This window comes from Somniosus microcephalus, chromosome 1, assembly GCF_052327205.1.
Source record: "Somniosus microcephalus isolate GS21.2 chromosome 1, FLI_Smic_1.0, whole genome shotgun sequence".
NCBI lineage: Eukaryota > Metazoa > Chordata > Chondrichthyes > Squaliformes > Somniosidae > Somniosus > Somniosus microcephalus.
Window position 1 is genome coordinate 97,428,805 of NC_140987.1, and position 19,683 is coordinate 97,448,487.

The 19,683-nt window shown below is 40.5% G+C and overlaps 1 protein-coding gene across 5 annotated transcripts in view; it reads right to left on the minus strand.

Moving 5' to 3' along the window:
- smarca2 (SWI/SNF related BAF chromatin remodeling complex subunit ATPase 2) overlaps positions 1-19,683 on the minus strand; it is a 179,628-nt gene that overhangs the window by 39,732 nt on the left and 120,213 nt on the right. For all 5 annotated transcript variants that reach the window (XM_085984253.1, XM_085984274.1, XM_085984260.1 and 2 more), the window contains exons 25-27: positions 15,351-15,514; positions 14,310-14,537; positions 10,706-10,744 (exon numbers count right to left, since the gene is read on the minus strand). In XM_085984253.1, coding sequence (XP_085840379.1) covers positions 10,706-10,744; positions 14,310-14,537; positions 15,351-15,514 — 431 coding nt within the window. The remainder of the gene's footprint in view (positions 1-10,705; positions 10,745-14,309; positions 14,538-15,350; positions 15,515-19,683) is intronic.

The following is a 19,683-nucleotide window of genomic DNA, read 5'->3' on the forward strand; positions in this document are numbered from 1 at the left end:
GGAATCAGTTTCTGGACAATTTCTCAATTCTACTTTGGCGATTACACTTCTAGATTTTCAGAAATTTCCCATAATCTTTCAACACACATACACATCGATCGGTAGGGATGGGATGCATTGCCAAGCTGCAGCAGGAAACCCAGAAACTTTCTTGCATGGGTACAGAGCAAGCACTATAGAAAGGTCAAGATGAGTAAATAAAAAAAAATATATAAGCACATTTAACAAGAGAACTGAATTGCTGGACACATCCAGAGGATATGCAAGGTTGTGACTTCTCCTCCATAGCTTCTCCAATGTTAAGCCAAGACTCCAGGGGTTTACCATTTGTGCAGATAGGAGAGGGTATGATATTTGCAGATAGGAGAGGGGATGGCATTAAAAGGGAAATTAGAGAAGCGTGCAATAAGGGCACAGCAGTCATCATGGGTGACTTTAATCTACATATAGATTGGGCTAACCAAATGAGTAACAATACTGTGGAGGAGGAATTCCTGGAGCATTTACGGGATGGTTTCCTGGACCAATTATGTCAAGGAACCAACCAGAGATCAGGCCATCTTAGACTGGGTATTATGTAATTAGAAAGAATTAATTCGCAATCTTGTTGTACGAGGCCCCTTGGGTCGGAGTGATCATAATATGATAGAATTCTTCATTAAGATGGAGAATGAAGTAGTGGACTCAGAGACTAGGATCCTGAATTTAAATAAAGGAAACTATGATGGTCTGAGGCGCGAGTTGGGTAGGATTGATTGGGGAATGTCACTCAAAGGGTTGACAGTGGATAGGCAATGGCAAGCATTCAAAGACTGCATGGAGGAACTACAAAAATTGTTCATCCCAGTATGGCATAAAAATAAAACAAAAAAGGTGACTCAACCGTGGCTAACAAGGAAAATTAGGGATAACATAAGATCCAAGGAGAGGACATATAAATTGGCCAGAAAAAGCAGTAAACCTGAGGATTGGGAGCAGTTTAGGATTCAACAAAGGAGGACAAAGGGATTAATTAAGGGGAAAATAGAATGAGAGTAAGCTTGCAAGGAACATAAAAACTGACTGTAAAAGCTTTTATAGACATGTGAAGAGAAAAAGATTGGTGAAGTCAAACGTAGGTCCCTTGCAGTCAGAATCAGGGGAATTTATAATGGGTAACTGTTAGATCCGTGTGTTAATGGAGACACGGAATGCAGGAGTTGATTTAACAAGTGTTTACTGAACAAAGTCTGGAGGTGAACTAACTACAGAAGACGCTACACAGGCTTATATACCTGAGTGGTCACTACTGGTACTACAGTATACAGGGGCTTCAAAAACATAGTTCCTCTTAAAGGTACATACTCTACAATTCCTCCCCTTTTAGATAAACAGTACATAACATTTTAAGTAATCATTAAATAACATTTTTACAAGAACAATAATATACACATTTGCTGAAGTTAATCAATTACAAATTCAGTCTCTCTGGAGGCTTCCTGACTCGGTCCGGATAACGCCTCGGTGGTGTCGTAGGTTTCGGTGGTGTAGTAGGTTCTTTTGGCAAGGTCGATTCGGCTTCAATGCCAGTGTCAGGTTCATCTGGTTCCAGTATCACCGGTAGATACTATGGGCATCTCTGCTTCATCACTAGGCGTATAGAGTTGTGGTGTAGGTTGTCCTTTTTCGGATGACTATGATCTGGTCAGCATGGTGCCTTATTATGCTTCCTCCAATGTCCACGGTATACATCAGCGGTCCTAGTCGTGTGCAAATAGTTCCAGGCTGCCATTTCTCGGTACGGTAGTCCCGGGCCAAAACTGGTTGACCTATCTGGAAGGTTCTAGTTGGCCTTTCATTCATGCTTTGAAATTGCCGGTTCTCTACGTCCCTTCTGATGTTTGGCTTGACCAAATCCAGCCGGCATCTTAGTCTTCTATTGAAAAACATCATGGCGGGGGTTTGGCTTGTAACCACGTGTTGCATTCCTGTACGCAAACAAGAAGTTATCTACCTTATGTTGTAGATTTATGTCTTCATGGCCTTCTTGAAGGTCTGGACAAACCTTTCAGCCAATCCATTGGTGGCAGGATGGTATGGGGCAGACATGTAGTGCTTAACCCCATTGTTTTTTTAAGAACTTCCTGAATTCTTCGGATACAAATTGCAGTCCATTATCAGAACAGATCTGTTCAGGCAGCCCATTCCTGGCGAATATGGTCCTTAATACTGTGATGGTTTTTTCCGTGGTGGTGCAGGACATCTTTATTACCTCTGGCCACTTGGAGTGTGCATCCACCGCGATTAAGAACATTGAGTCCATAAATGGACCAGCAAAGTCGATATGTACCCTTTGCCATGGAGATGAGGGCCACTCCCATGGATGTAGAGGGGCTTGTGGTGGGGCGTTTTGGACCTTCTGGCATCCTAGACAGCTCTTGGTCATTTCTTCGATGTCTCCATCGATACCTGGCCACCACACAAACGCTCTGGCTAAGTTCTTCATTTTCACTCCACCCAGATGCCCCTCGTGAAGCTCCTTTAGCACTTTATCCTGGAGTTTGGGTGGAATCACCACTCTGGATCCACACATCAAGGTTCCTCGGCACACTGACAGCTGTTCTCTTCTTTGCGAGAATGCTGGCAACAGTGGTTCGCCATGTGCTGGCCATCCCTTCACCGTTAAATCGTAGACTCGTGAGAAAGTCGGGTCATTTCGCGTTTCCTTTTCAATGGTAGAATTTGTCACCGGTAGACATTCCACTATGGTCGAGTGGAACATCTCCACTGGGTCCACTGTAGGCGCCTCTTCTACCGTTGGCAACAGTAGGCGCGATAACCCGTCAGCATTCCCATGCTGTTTTGTTCCTTTGTATTCTATGTCATATTGGTGTGCCCCTAGAAAAAGACCACCTCTGTAGCCTTTGCGCTGTCATAATGGGAACGCCCTTTTTAGGGTTGAATATGGAGACGAGGGGTTGATGGTCAGTCAACAAGGTAAATTTTTGTCCGTGTAGGTAATGGTTGAATTTCTTTACCCCCCACACCAGGCTGAGTGCCTCCCTGTCGATCTGGGCATAGTTACGCTCAGCTGAGTTCAATGAGCGCGACGCAAAAGCTATCGGCCGCTCCGAGCCATCAGGGAATCTATGCGATAATACCGCTCCCACGCCGTAAGGGGATGCATCGCACGCCAGTCTGATTGGCAGTGATGGGTTGTAATGAGCCAACACTTCCCTGGACGTGATCAAGCCTTTGCATTTATGGAAGGCACGTTTACAGTCTTCGCTCCATTTCCAAACTACTCCCGTTTGTAGCAGTGCGTTAAGAGGGTGCGGAACCGTCGACAAGTTTGGTAAAAACTTTGATAGCAATTTACTAATCCCAGGAGCGACCTTAATTGTGAGACATTTTCAGGCGCTGGGGCCTTTACGACCGCTTCAATTTTTACAGGTGACTTATGCAACCTTTCTTTGTTAATGACATGGCCACAATATGATATTTGTTTCTGGAAAAATTCACACTTGGGACGATTTGCTCGTAGGCCCCGTTCTCTCAGCCTCGTGAGCACCTGCTCCAAGTTGGCAAGGTGCTCGTTGTCGTTTTCTCCTGTTACAAGGATGTCGTCTCGGTAGCATTGAGTCCCTGGAATCCCTTGCAGGACTTGCTCCATAGCTCTTTGCCAGATAGCCGGAGCGGATGCCACTCCGAAAACCAGTCGATTGTACTGGTACAGGCCTTTGTGTGTGTTTATCGTGAGATACTTTTTAGAGGCCTCCTCAACCTCCATCTGTAGATATGCCTGTGCTAAGCCAATTTTGGTGAAACGTTTCCCTCCGGATAGTGAGGCGAAAATATCTTCTATCCTCGGAAGAGGATACTGTACCGTGTGAAGAACCGGGTTTACAGTCACTTTGAAGTCCCCACAGATGCGAACTTTTCTGTTCTTCAGATTTATCATTATTCAACGTTTTCTTCATGACCGGGACGATGGGTGTTGCCCACTCGCTCCAATCTACCTTGGATAACACGCCTGCTTTTTCCAAATTCTCCAGCTCTGCCTCGACGGCTGGATGAATTGCGTATGGCACCGGCCTTGCCTTAAAAAACTTGGGAATTGCCGCATCTTCCACTTTTATTGAGGCGGTAGCGCCTTTCAGGGTTCCTAGTTCCTGTTGAAACACTTCTTTGGCGTTAGCCAAGATTTCTTTTAATCGTCCAGGTATGACGTCATCATCGTCTTTTTTCTTACTGGTCACCGTCAGTGCCTGAATGGAGTGCCAGTCTAAACGTATCTTTCTGATCCATTCACGTCCCAACAACGGTGGACCACCATCTTGCAGAACGTATAAATACAACTTCTGTATTTCCTTGCCGTTGTATACAACAGGCACCCTTATTTTCCCTCTGGGGTATACTTTCTGCCCCGTATATGTCTTCAAGATAATGGATGTGTCTTTCAAAGGTATATGCGGAAATAGCCGCTCGTAATCCCGTCGACTCATGACGGTCAGAGCTGATCCTGTATCTAGCTCCATTTTGACTGGGGACCCCGCTATCGTGAGGGTAACCCAAATGGTCTGGTAATCTTCTTTGGCAATTACATTATGTAATTTGAGACAGCTTAGTCTCTTGTTTCCGGAGTCGCTATCGCTCTTCTGGTCTTCGGAGCTACTGTCCGTCATCATTTGTACCTTTCTGTACTTTTCCTTATTGACCTTTTTACTGTCAGCGGATTTCTTTCCAGATCTGCATACACGTGCAATGTGTCCCATCTTTCCGCATTGCCTGCATGCTTTGTCCTTGAACCAGCAGTCCTTCTGGTCATGGGTGGATCTGCCGCAGCGATAACATCTCTCGAAACCCCATGTCATTTCATGGGTGCCGAAGTCCTGTGGCTTTTGCTGTATCTCTGCAGCTCCTCTTGCTGCTGCTTCGTATGATACAGCCACACTGAAAGCCTTGTCCAGTGTCAAATCTTTCTCAGAAAGTAGTCTTTTCTGTGTTCCTTCGCTTAGGAGACCGCAGATGAATTTGTCTCGTTGAGAATCTGCCAGTCCTGCCCCGAATTGGCAGTGCTTTGACAGCTTTCGTAATTCGGTGAGGTAATCAGCGTTACTTTCATTCTTGTGCTGATTCCTCCTGAAGAATTTGAATCGTTCCGCTATCAAACCCAACACCGCTGCTAAGTGCTCCTGTAAGGTATCAACAATCTCCTTAAAATTCTTGTCCATCGGTTTGGCTGGAGTGATCAAGTTTCGTAACAGCCCGTATGTCCTTGCGCCCATCAGATTTAGAAGTACCGATGCCTTATCATCCGCTACTTCATTCGCCTTGCAATATACCTCCACTCTTTCCACATATGTGGTCCAATCTTCTATATCACTATCGAAAGCAGTAATATTGCCAGTCTTTGGCATCTTGAAAATCTAAAATGGCACTTCCCGCGCTTTTCCTCCGTCCCCGATGGATCAAAATGGCGCCTCCCGCGCTTTTCTTTCTTCCCCGCCGAGTTAAGATGGCGCCTCCCGCACTTTCCCGCCGCTGCTGTTCTCCGCGGTTCCCGTTGCGACCTGCAGCTTTTCGCGGTATTTCTATTTTTTTTTAATATATCGCTTCAATAGTTTCTCCGTTACTTGGAGAACTGTTCCCGTCGTGGAGCAGACCCTCTGGGAATTTCCCCTCCCTCTGCTCGGTCTGAACGCCGACCTGCTTTGCAGCACCGGCTGCGCCTTGAGTGCTCCACCCTCTCTCTCTCTTTGCTTCTGCTTCCTGACTTGCTGCCCGGCCCCGTTGCAGAGCCACCCGATCGAGCTCTAGCCCGCCGCAGCCCAGGAAGGATCAGTGCACTACCTGCCACCAGCCAGTTTAGCTGGTGAAACCAGTGTTTTTTTTTTCTTGCTTCTGGCTTCGACCTTAGTCTGAGGAATCGATCTCCTTGAGGTGCTGCCGAATTGCAGGTAAGTTTGTTTCTAACTCGTCGCCACTGTTAGATCCGTGTGTTAATGGAGACACGGAATGCAGGAGTTGATTTAACAAGTGTTTACTGAACAAAGTCTGGAGGTGAACTAACTGCACAAGATGCTACACAGGCTTATATACCCGAGTGGTCACTACTGGTACTACAGTATACAGGGGCTTCAAAAACATAGTTCCTCTTAAAGGTACATACACTACAGTAACAAAGAAATGGCAGACCAATTAAATACATATTTTGGTTCTGTCTTCACAAAGGAGGACACAAATAACCTCCCAGAGATGTCAGGGAACATAGGGTCTGATGAAGGGGAGGAACTGAAAGAAATCAGTATTTGTAAGGAAATGGTGTTAAGGAAATTGATGGGACTGAAGGCCGATAAATCCCCAGGGCCTGATAATCTACATCTTAGGGTACTTAAGGAAGTGGCCCTAGAAATAGTAGATGCATTGCTGATCATCTTACAACATTCGATGGAATCTGGAACAGTACCCATGGATTGGAGGGTAGCTAATGTTACCTCACTATTCAAAAAAGGTGGTAGGGAGAAAACGGGGAATTACTGACATCGGTGGTGCGGAAAATGCTAGAGTCCATTGTAAAGGATGTAATAGCTGAGCACTTGGAAAACAGTGACAGGATCGGACAAAGTCAACATGGATTTACAAAGGTAAATCGTGCTTGACTAATCTACTGGAATTTTTTGAGGATGTAACTGGTAGAATAGATAAGGGAAAACCAGTGGATGTGGTATATTTGGACTTTCAGAAGGCTTTCGATAAGGTCCCGCATAAAAGGTTAGCGTGTAAAGTTAAAGCACATGGGATTGGGGGCAAGGTATTGACTTGGATAGAAAAGTGGTTGGCAGACAGAAAGCAAAGGGTTGGAATAAACGGGTCTTTTTCCCAGTGGCAGGCAGTGACTAGTGGGGTACCGCAGGGATCGGTCCTTGGACCCCAGCTATTCACAATATATATTAATGATCTAGACGAGGGAACTAGATGTAATATCTCCAAATTTGCAGATGACACAAAGCTAGGTGGGCGTGTGTGCCGTGAGGAGGATGCAGAGAAACTCCAGGATGATTTGGACAGGTTGAGTGATTGGGCAGAAGCATGGCAGATGCAATATAACGTGGATAAATGTAAGGTTATCCACACTGGTGGCAAAAACAGGAAGGCAGATTATTATCTGAATGGCAATAGATTGGGCGAAGAGGAAGTGCAACGAGACCTGGGTGTCCTTGTGCACCAGTCGCTGAAGGTAAGCATGCAGGTGCAGCAGGCGGTTAAGAAGGCAAATGGTATGTTGGCCTTCGTAGTGAGAGGCTTTGAGTACAGGAGCAAGGATGTCTTGCTGCAGTTGTACAGGGCCTTGGTGAGACCACATCTGGAGTATTGTGTGCAGTTTTGGTCGCCTTATCTGAGGAAGGATGTTCTTGCCATGGAGGGAGTTCAGCGAAGATTCACCAGGCTGATACTTGGGATGGCAGGAATGACGTATGAGGAGAGATTGGGTCGATTGGGCTTGTACTCACTGGAGTTTAGAAGAATGAGAGGGGATCTCATCGAAACTTATAAAATTCTGACAGGGCTGGACAGACTAGATGCAGGAAGGATGTTCCCGATGGTCGGGGAGTCCAGAACCAGGGGTCACAGTCTAAGGATAAAGGGTATGCCATTTAGGACAGAAATGAGGAGGAATTTCTTCACCCAGAGAGTGGTGAACCTGTGGAATTCTCTACCACAGAAGGCAGTAGAGGCCAATTCATTAAATATATTAAAGAAGGAGTTGGATATATTTCTTAAGGCTAAAAGGGATCAAGGGGTATGGGGAGAAAGCAGGGACCGGGTACTGAATTTGGAAGATCAGCCATGATCACATTGAATGGCGGAGCAGGCTCGAGGGACCGAATGGCCTACTCCTATCTTCTATGTTTCTATGATTCTATGTTTGCCTTTTAGTTTATTGAAGGTGGAGACTTTCTGTTGGGTATGGGTTACTCAAACTCTCTGGCAGACTCTTTTCTAAGCACCAGGAAATAAAGACTGTACACCGCTGTGAGCTAGTTTGACTATACAGAAGATGAGGAATGTTTCTAGTGCTGAGTGAGGTGCATTTATTTCAATGCAGTCTCAGTTTTCCATGGAGGTAAAACTAAAAACTGACATAGTAGAAGGGAAATTCCTGGAGACAACGCAATTTTTCCAAAGAGTCCAATTGACCTCATATTCAATTTGGTCAAAATTTTGAGTACTGAAAATGCAACATGGTAGAAAGGGCCTTGAATTTCACAAACACTCAATTTTCAAAGCCAATGGACACAATGAAAGCAACGTCAGTGTGCTGAATTTGATAAAAATCAAACATTAATCATGTTATTCAAGCAGAAATGCAAAACCAACGCATACATCTTGATATTTACCAGAATTAAATTAAATCGTTTCCCTAGCCATTAGGATTATTAAAATCAACTCTGGAGTTATCTGACAACTATATCTCAGTTCCCTACTTCATCCGATCTTCATCTGTCTCCAGTACACAGAATTAAAACATGGTGCAGTAGACCTTCATTAAACTATATCAGTGTTGATATTGGGAATAATGAGTAGATAAATTTGTGTAGCACAATTAACAAAATTCATCATGCTTACAAGTCCACAAAGGACTTGTATGTTATAGCACAGGTGAAACCAGTAGTACATGAAGTCGAGTACAAGGTAAATAATCTTTATGTTATTAAAAAGAAAACATCCTTTTATGTACAAATCACCAGCACACAAAAACCTTTTAAGATTTGCTTTCACAATCTATGGTTCAAATTTCTGACAATTCAACTTACTGTCACTTTAATTTAGCTCTACACAGCTGGTGTTACAGTCCAAACATCAATTTTCAGGCACTAGAAATCAGTCTTTTTAAAAAAAAAAAAATCTTGATCACAATGATGCATTTTCACACAAGACAATTTTGTGCATTTACCACATGATGCAGAAGTTTTTCTTTTATACTTCCAAAAAAGATCATGAAGTCAGACGTGGCTGAGCAGCATGATTACATTCAAACTCATTATGCATCCCCCTTCCCTGGCCCATGAAGTATTTTTAAACTACTGCTTCCCTGATGGCTTTAGTGGCTAAATACTATGTGGTGCAGTGCAAAGCCATACAGGTCAGGAAGGTTCCAGGCTTGATCCTTGAGGCAGAAAATTGGGACGCTGCAATTGGCTTCACCCTGGGCTGGGTCAAGCCCAGGTTCCCAGTCCCGATTGCTATCCCGCTGGAAAGCGTGAATGTTGATTGGGGGATGAAATGGAATGGCACGGAGGAGAAAAACACGATCGTGTTCAGATACTACTGATCCACATTCAAATAGCCTGTCGACTGTGCCCAAATTCACATTGGAAAAGTGGCCACTTAAGCAAGATCCCAGAGGGCTGGTGGTGCAGCTGGAACTATACGTAAGCAAGAGTCAGCACATTGAGAGAGAACAGGTGAGAACATTGGCTAAATTTAGAACAGAAGCGTATATTATTATTTTAGGCCAATGGAAGGAGAAAATCAAGAGAGTTGAAATGAAGCACGTATCAAATCACACATACATGCAAACACATTGTAATTAGGGCATCCTTGCAGAATATAACACAATTGCCATGTGTTAGAGGCTTTTTAGATTTACTTGTCCATTTCATTCGTTACAGTAGCACGTCATTAGTGTGAGTGACCTATAAAAAGATCTTAAGTATAGATTTTCTGGACCATTAACAATTCTTTAAATTTATGCAGATCCTATTAATTAGAGCTAGCCAACTTTAATGGTCATTATTTGTAAGCATTAAGATTCATTGCTAAAACAAAAATTGTATAGTCCATCAGTATCTGCCAAGTTTAGATATAACTCTAGTACAATATTGTAGCAAAAAGGCGAATTGCATGATTCAAATAATGACACGACTACATGTTTTTATTTGTTCTACTAATTTAAAAGATCTTGATATTATCCCCAGTATGGCCTACATATTTTGTGGAAATTTAGAATCCAGTCATCAAAAATGTCAGTGTAATAAAATTATTTAAATGCTTTTTTCCATACACTGACCTTTTGATTTTTCCTCATTACAATTTTATTTCACTAATGCCCTCACTGTACATTTTTCACTTTTCATCTCTTCATCGGAACCTTTCACTTAGCCCCTTTGTTTCTCATTTCCCCCAGTTTCCACAATTCTTCCTCTTTCTTTTCTCACCATCTACCATTGGCTGGGAGGGCAGTCACTAAATATTACAAATCTTATCCATTCCCAAAAATTACATTACCTCTACAACTCAGTCAATCGCCTATAATTACAGATATAAGAACATTACATTGTTATTGTTGATCAATCACATTGCCAAATATCATGAAAGCTTGAATGTAATAAATGTTATAAAAGACAAACTACTGAATCAATAAGTTCACAGTAAACATACTGTCTGGTTAACAGTATGTGCATAGCCATCCATTATTGAGAGTTAGAAGTTTTTCAGTATGTTTAATCAGATCTTTATTTACCAATTTTGGTTACAAGATTGGATTGACAAAACATGTTACTGAAAAACTCCAACCCTGCTATTATGCTGTCTATTAAAACTAAATCAGCTGATTAAATAAAATACAGCATATAAATAAGACACTCTTTGTAGCATATACTGATTTTAAAGTTATTGAGCACAGCTATAGGTCACAAGCTGGCCAGTGAGGTTATCCTACCCAGGTAGTACTGCAGGAAGGTGAAGCACTGGTGTCCCCCTGGTGGTGAAAGAATACAAGGTTACAAGATTGATTTCTCCAACAATACAGCAGAAGATGGTTCAGAACACTTGAGGATTGCACATTTGAGAGTAAATTGAAATTCTAAGAGGAAATAATTGGTTATGACTGCTTTGCTGAATTCAGGCAACTTAAAACTTTGGACAATGGGAATGGTCATTCCTTATGTCAGGTTAAAAATATGAGCTATATTAGCTGTCAGATTAATTTTGATCCTATGCCTTTCAAGGAAGAATTTTAACCAAAATCTCACTTCTATGAAAAATATTCTGATGTTAGCAAATAGGGGATTACAGCCTCAGAACAATTTATCACAATTATTTTTCAGTCCTGTTAAATGCATATTTGCAGCTGTAACATAACTAGAACAATGGCCCTCTTAAAAAGGTACTATAAATACAATGTTAGTTTAAAATAAATTAACTAAACTCAGGTCAATATTAGATATCGTCCTGCTGTAAACAGAAATACTCATCTCAACTGCCACAACCTTGACAGAGGTTTGATGGCCTGTAGATAATTGTACAGTAAACATGTAAATTCACTGAATTATAGAAGGTTTACTCAAAAAAATCCCATAAGAACTTGCTGACTTTCTGACAGAGAATTTTTCTAGCATGTTAAGTTTACTAAAATAAAAATACATTTGTTGTATTACCAGAAAGATTCCCATAACACCTATATGCTTATGGTCTCCATCCCTCCACCATAAGCTTCTATAATATAATTAAAAGCAGAAAATGCATTTATTTATTGTTTTTATGAAGAGGGCATTTTTTTCATGAAAAAATATGCAAATTGCTTTAAACTTCATTTAATATATACATGTCCATTTGTTTTTGTTCATCAGTATTAGCTACATAATAAACAGGCTTCCTACTGTTGGGTTTGCAGCTAAAGTGAATGCAAATTCACTAAAGTGAATATTTATTACAGCAAGTCAATTTGTAACTGACTGTAGGCGACAATACTGTTTGACGAGAGATGCAGAACTCAAAAAGACAACCAGTAGCTGCTATGCAAAATAGTTCACTGCAGCAAGTTTTCAGATTTGAATTAATCATCCCTCTGCCATTTATTTTTGAATTTAGTAATCAAAATCTAAAAGCTGTGGCTCACTTTTTAATCTCTGCACAGAAGTACTGATAATCGAGCATAACAAAGAACTTGAGGTTAAAGATGTAACTGGATGGAAATGGAATAATCCACACCAGCCAGCAATTCATTTTGTCATATATACTTCAAAATCCATGATAATGGCACATTCTTCAAATTTGCAGAAAGCCAATAACTGACATTTTGAAGATTTCACTTCAATATTTTGTGGTTTTATGAGGCAAACAGGTTGGTCCTAAAGGTAGTTGCTCAATTTTGATAGCAACAAAACAAATCACAACTTTATTCCCACGACCGTTGAACAATTTGGTGCATTGCAATTTATAGATGGCATAGTATACACAAAGTCCTGCACTCACGTGGACAGCTTGTAAATATTTACCTTCTACCTTCACTATAAATAAAAGGACTGAATAACAAGAACCAAACTGATATTAAAATGAGGTGTTCTGTAGTTAAATCTAACAAATAAAACAGATTTTGTAAAACACACCAGGTCTCATGTCTCACAGCATTTGTCACTGGGTATGGATATATGTGGTTTTATTCTACAAAGTCTGCATGTATGCCACAGAGATTTTCAAAATCTTTAACTTACAGAAGCCTTTCTCTCCTGCTTCATAGACTAGTGAAGGGTTTCCTCTAGCCATATGAGTGATAATGATGGCGGAGTGTACTGCAGAAATTCACACTGTTTTATCTAGTTTTAAGATGTATGTACATAGATGAGCTTAATTTTTGCCTTTGAAAATCTACTGTATACACTTTAAACTGTGATTTACTGTTGGAATGAAAAACACCTACCCTTTTTATGTAAACAATCAGATCTTGTTAGTTTGGATACAATGTGCACCAGCAATAACAGGACACATTGTCAGAAGTATACATGCAAAAATACTAGTTTGTTCTTTTTACTACTTGAATTTCCCTAAAGTAGCTTTTCTGTAGCAGATTCTGTTGATAATGGACTAGAATTATAGCCCAATCAAAAGAAGAGATCCCTTCTCCTCATCATCTCAGAAGTGAGGAAGTTCTGCAAGTACAATCAAGGCAAACTAATAGTGCCTTACAAAAGCCACAAAGCATCTAATCCAAAGGCCATGGATAGATGGTTCCTGAGATAAAGGATGGTATATTGTAAAAATGGCTCAGCAAATTGCCATTTGATTATCAAGTATTTTACTTAACCTGTTTGACATGCTGGTTTAAAATAAAATTAAAACTAGCTTTAAAACAGTAACACATTATGGGGCAGAAATTCCGATCCCTACGGGTGTGTACGCGCTGTGTACTCACCCGTAGGAACATCGGAAATGCCGGTTTCAGGCATGCACTGCGCATGCGCTGGAAACCGGCATTTCCGATCTGTTAAGAAAGCTCTTGACAGATCCTCCGGCTGCCCGGGAGAAGGGCCTCTGTGGGCGGAGAGTTCCGCTTTTTGGAGACCCTCCGCCCGCAGAAAACACTTACAATTCTTGCGCCTGGTAAAAGCAGGCGTAAGGCCTGCTTTTACCAGGATAAGAGTTGAAAAAAGTTTTTAAAAAAGTTCCCACTGATTTATCATTTAAAAATACTTTAAAGAAAGGTAAGTTTATTTTTAGCCCCGTTAAAAACTTTAATTGTTTTTCTCAAAAATTTAAATTTTTGTTTAAAATAGTTAATTTATGCAATTTCAAGTCATTTTAAAAATGTGATTTTTAATTTTTTTTTTGAAGTTTTACTATGTTTTTTCATTGATCTCCATTCATATATTTGACAGGTCTTCCTGTCAAATGTATGAAGGGAGATTCCCTTCTCCGATTGGCTCCCCGTGGCCCACGTGATCCCAGGGACGCTGCCAACTACCTGTGCCTCTGGGATACGTGGGCCCTGCGCACCAGCAGTTTGGAGAGGCCCAGCATCAGAATTCTGCGCCTCCCAGGAGCCCTCAGGTAAGAGCGCAGATTTTTCCAGATCGCGGCCCTCCGCCCGCGGGAGGCCTGCGGTCGGAAAATCTGGGCCAACAGAATGCTGTCAATTACCTGCCACCATATAGGACTTATGGGTATTCTATATCAGTGCTCTGTTGATCGGAGCTATCAAGGTAATGCAATGAAGGCTGCCTACAGCTAGAGGAACATAATTTATAATTGTGATGGTAATTCCTAGTTTGAGCTAGTACTGTAGTTTTCTATACTTGTATACCAATGATGGCTTTAAATCGAATGTGAACAATTTAATTATTCTCTGTATAGATATACTAAGGTATTTAACACAACGCATCAAATATCTCTCATTCCTTTTATAAATATTATTAATCCTTGTACCCTTTAACGAGGTGAATTTTTTTAAATATTTTTAAATATTTTCTAGTGCAAATTCCTGTAGATGTACAGACTCTGCAGTAAAGAGTGCTCAGATTTTAATCATTGTAAAAGATTACACATACCTCATTCTGCTCCTCATGCTCCAGCAAAGCCTGCAGGAAAGCTCGGCGCTCATGACTTGAAGATTTTTGATCAAACATACCAGCCTGGATAACTTTCTGGTCTACATTAAGTTTGTATTTGGCAGCAGCAAGAATCTTCTCCTCCACACTATTGACTGTGCAGAGGCGCAAGACACGGACTTCATTCTGCTGTCCAATACGATGAGCTCTATCTTGGGCTTGCAAATCCTTGGGGACGAGTAGGAGAAAGAATGAATAAAGGAAAAGAAAGAAGTTTCAGCAAAATTTGGCTCCAATAATTTATCAGAGAATCCACAATTATCCTACAGCTTACTTAATAGCCACAAGTGCTGCTCTTAAGTTGTGATTTTTCTCCCTTTCGAGGCCACCCACCTCAAAATGAAAGAATGTGATGGTCTGTGCTTTTGATGCTGCACAAGAGGTGGCCACGAGACAAAGCAGAAGAAGCTTTGCTACTGCATGGAGTTGCAGATCCAGAGGGGATCAAAAAATGGACTGTCAAATAGGACTGCCACATGATTAGCTATAATTTGATTTCTAGGTAGTTTAGGATCCAGCTGCTGCAGCAACAAGCAACAGAAAGGGTCCAAACTACTGAAGAATCCAAACCTATAACGTGGCATTAAATGGTAGGATAGAGTCTGAAAATTCTGCAATGCTCTCATATACCTCCTGGCAAATAGCTCCACTTAAAAGCTTGGAAACAAGATTGTTTTTTCAACCTCTCAACTGGAGCTGTAGTGCAGGGAGAAAAATACTTAAAAATAATGATATTGGAAGTCTTAGAACAACTCTCCTGCAATTATATTTATGCTGTACAACCACAAATTGAAAAATGACACAAAATTAATCTTCACCAGCATTACAAGATGAATTAGAATTTTAAAAAATGGGCACACACATAGAATTGACATGTAATATTAATAGTTACTGAATATTTTCAAAAAAGTTTCTTATGCTTTTTTATATACTTTTGAAGTTAAAATGACCATGCTCTTTGTATTAAAGTACATCTCACACCTGGTGTGGATTCCAGTCACTGTCAAAGATGACAACAGTATCGGCAGCTTGAAGATTCAGACCCAGACCACCAGCCCGGGTACTCAGCAAGAATATGAAGTATTTGGAGTTTGGTTCATTGAACATTTTCAGCAAAGCACCACGGTCCTCTGCCTTAGTTGTTCCTGTGTATTGAATAGATAGAAATAGAGAGGTCAAGAGAAATATTAAAACAAAAAAATGCCTACTTTACCACAAAAGCAATCCAATTCTCAGGTAAACTCAGGATTATGGGAAATTCACAGGTGTAAAATTTCTACCACATAAATCTAAAAATCCTTTGCTTTCAATGAGAAACATAAAAATAAATCCAAGCCAAGAAATCATTTAGCCCATCAAGCCCACTCCATCGAAGTCCATGTGTGGTTATTCCATCATAGATGTCCCTCCCACTTCACATGTTGACCCTCTCCCTTTCAGTGAACACTAATTTTCTTCTCCTGTCTCCCATGGGGAAAAAAATTCAAGAGTCTATAACTATCGCCATAGCCTTCAATTCTGCTTTTCAACAGATTTTCAATCCAGCTCATTTTTAAAAAGAACAAATTGACCCAAATTAAATTGCTCCCTTGGATTTTGTTTCCCACATTCCATATCTTGTGTGCAGGGCTTTCCCTGTGGATTAAAAAATCCAAATTGTCTGCATCAAAAATAAGACTTGTTCTAGTTTTTTTTTTTTTTTTAAACTGTGCAATTGAACAAATTTCTCACTGCCTCTACAAATGTAAAATTGATTACAATACAATTTTTACTCTATTGCATTATACTCTGGCTGTACAAGAATATTTGTTGCGTAGTTTCTGGCATCATGGTCAAAATGTTAGCTATGAAGTGTGAACAGCCCATGATGCTAACGCGTGTCCTTTACAAAATGACTGCTGTAACTCAGCAAATACACTCAAGCATCTAGATAACATGACACACTAACAACACTAGCCAAGACATGTGACAAATTATAAAAAGCCTATTCTCAAGATATCCAATTATATTGTTGTTGGAGTAACAAACTGGACTTGGAATTTAATATTTTGACTTGCTTATCATTGATACTATTAATTTTACTGGTGAGAAAACACACGAGAGACATGATCCAAATTTCGCTAATCTTATTTGCAGATTTCTACAGAGATGGACACACTATCTTAAAAAAATAAGCCCAGAGGCAAAATATAAAATTGCAACATTTGAAACATCTAATTTGGCATCTTCCAAGCAGTACCATTATATCTACACCCAGTTTGTACTAGTTTAAATTACTATTAATAATATGCATCTAGAGCAAAACATTTGATACAGTTGTTTCATGAATGCAATGAAATCCTAGTTAAGCAATGACTAGTTTTCAAAGAATACTTAGAATAGAATTTATATCAGCTGTTCATTAAAAGAAAACTGCATCATTGTTTGCACCAGCCCATGTAAACCAAGACCTGATGCAACTTGAAGGGTGAGACACTATATAAAATACAATCTAGCTGCTTGGGCATGAAAGACTGGCCCAGAATTTGCTGGAGTGGGGCATCTCGCAACTTGCCCTGAGAGTTGGATTTTTTCCCCTCACCCTTCAGCTCAAACTCTTTTTGTGCTGCAAATTGCTGGAAGAGTGAGTTGATAACGATGGGCGAGGTCAGCAGAGCCTTTGGAACCTTAACCAACAAAATTTAAGGATAGAAAAAGAAACAGGTTCCGATGGAGGAGGAAATAGGGTGAATTAGAGTCAAATTAGATGCAGAAAAAGAGAGAGGGATCGAAAGATTGAATAAAGAGACAGGCAGGAAAAGTAAGAAAAAAATTAAAGAATTAAAAATGTAAATAAACCTCAAGGAACAATTTACTTCCTGCAGGAGTGAGACTCCACAATTTCAATTGTCCCTTTCTGGGCCTCCGGGGTTGAGTGGCATTGTAGGAACATAAATCTTTTAGTAGTATTGTCGTTAAGAACATAGGAACAGTAGCAGGCCATTTAGCTCCACGAGCCTGTTCCGCCATTCAATTAGATCATGGCTGATCTATGACCTAGCTCCATATATCAATCAACCTTTGCCCCATATCCCTTAATAACCTTGGTTAACAAAAAGCTATCAGTCTCGCATTTAAAATGAACATTTGACCTAGCATCAATTGCCGTTTGTAGAAGAAGGTTCCAAACTTCTGCCACCCTTTGTATGTAGAAGTGTTTCCTAACTTCACTCCTGAAAGGCCTGATTCTAATTTTTAAGACTATGTCCCCTAGTCCTAGACTGCCCAACCAGCAGAAATAGTTTCTCTCTATCTACCCTCTCAGTTCCCCTTAATATAGAACCGCAGAACACTACAGCACAGAAGATCACCCCTTAACCTTCTAAATTCCAGGGAATACAACTCTAGTCTGTGTAATCTCTCCTTGTAATTTATTCCTTGAAGTGCGGGTATCATTCTGGCAAACCTAAGCTGCACTCCTTTTAGGTCCAAAGTGGATGACCTCATATTTGCCTACATTGAAATCCATTTGCCAGTTTTGCCCATTCTCTTAATCTATTAATATCTTTTTTGTAATTTTATGCTTCCATCTACACGGTTTACAATGCCACCCATCTTTGTGTCATTGGCAAACTTGCACATGAGGCTTTCTATCCCATCATCTAAATTGTTAATAAATACGGTGACTAGTTGAGGCCCCAACAGAGATCCCTGTCACATCCTGCCAATTGGAGTACCTGCTCATAATCCCTACTTTCCATCTCCTGCTGCTCAGCCAATCTCCTAACCAGGTCAATAATTTGCCTTCAATTCCATGAGCTCCAACTTTAGCTAACAATCTCTTAAGAGGGACTTTATAAAATGCCTTCTGGAAGTCCATATAAATAACATTCCCCTGTCCACTACTTTAGTCACCTATTCAAAAAATTCAATCAACTTCGTCAGGCATGACCTACCCTTCACAAATCCATGCTGCCGCTCTCTGATCAACTGAAAATTTTCAAGTTGTTCAGTCACTCTATCCTTAATTATAGACTCTAGTAATTTCCCCAACAACAGATGGAGGACTAACTGGTCTATAATTCCCTGGTTTCCCTCTCTCTCCTTTCTTAAATAGCGGAATGACATGCGCAATTTTCCAATTTAAAAGGAACAGTTCCCGAATCAAGAGAATTTTGGAAGATTATAGTTAGGGCATCTACAATGTTCTCACCTACTTCCTTCAAAACCCGGAGATGGAAATCATCTGGTGCTGGGGATTTGTCACTTTCTAGTGCTATTATTTTCTTCATTACTGTTATTTTGCTTACACTAATTTTAGTAAGTCCTCATCCCTGATTCAATATTAGTTTCCTTGGGATTTCTGGTTTTCCACTACTGTAAATACTGATGTAAAGTAATTATTCAACATGTACACCATTTCCTTATTTTTCATTTACAGTATCAGTTTTCAGTGGGCCCACCATTGCTTCAGACCACCCTCTTTTTCCTAATATAATTGTAAAAAATGTATTGATTTTGATATCCCTTCCAAGTTTCTTCTAGTACTGTACTCCCTTTTTGTAGCCTTTTGTTGTTCTTTGTACCTCTTCCATTTACTAGGATCGGTGCTAGTTTTTGCATTTTTGTATGCTTTTTCTTTTAGTTTGATGTTGTCCTTTACCTCTTTAGTCATCCATGGCTGGTTTTGGGGGGAAAAGTAGAGCTCTTGCCCCTCAGGGGTATAAATTGGTTCTGTATCACAAATGTTTTTTGAACATCTACAAACTGATCTTCTGTCGTTTTACCCATTAACAGGTTTGCCCAGTTTACTGTGGACAGTCTCGATCTCATCGCATTGAAGTATGCCTTGCCTAAATCTAGAATCTTCGTAGCTGTTTCGCGTTTCTCCCTTTCAAACACTACATTGAACTCTATCATATTATGATCGCTATTAGATACATGTTCATGCACTATTAGGCTGTTAATTAAATCTAGCTCATTACTAAATCTAATATGGCTTGGTTCTAGGACATAGTTTTAAAAAACCATCCTGAACACAAGAAATTCACTACTTTTCTGACATGCTTATCCCAATCTATATTAAAGTTAAAATCCCCCACTGAAACCCCTCTGCCTTTGCTACATGTCTAATCTCTGCATATATACTTTCTAACATTTCACAGCTGCTACCACAGGGCCGATACACAACTCCCACTACAGTCTTAAATCTTTTTCTATTTCTTAATTCTACCCATAAAGTCTCCACTGCCTGCTTACTTCTCATATATCCTCTTTTATTACTGAAGTGATTTTATCCTTAATCACTGAGGCTACTCCTCCCCCACTACCATTT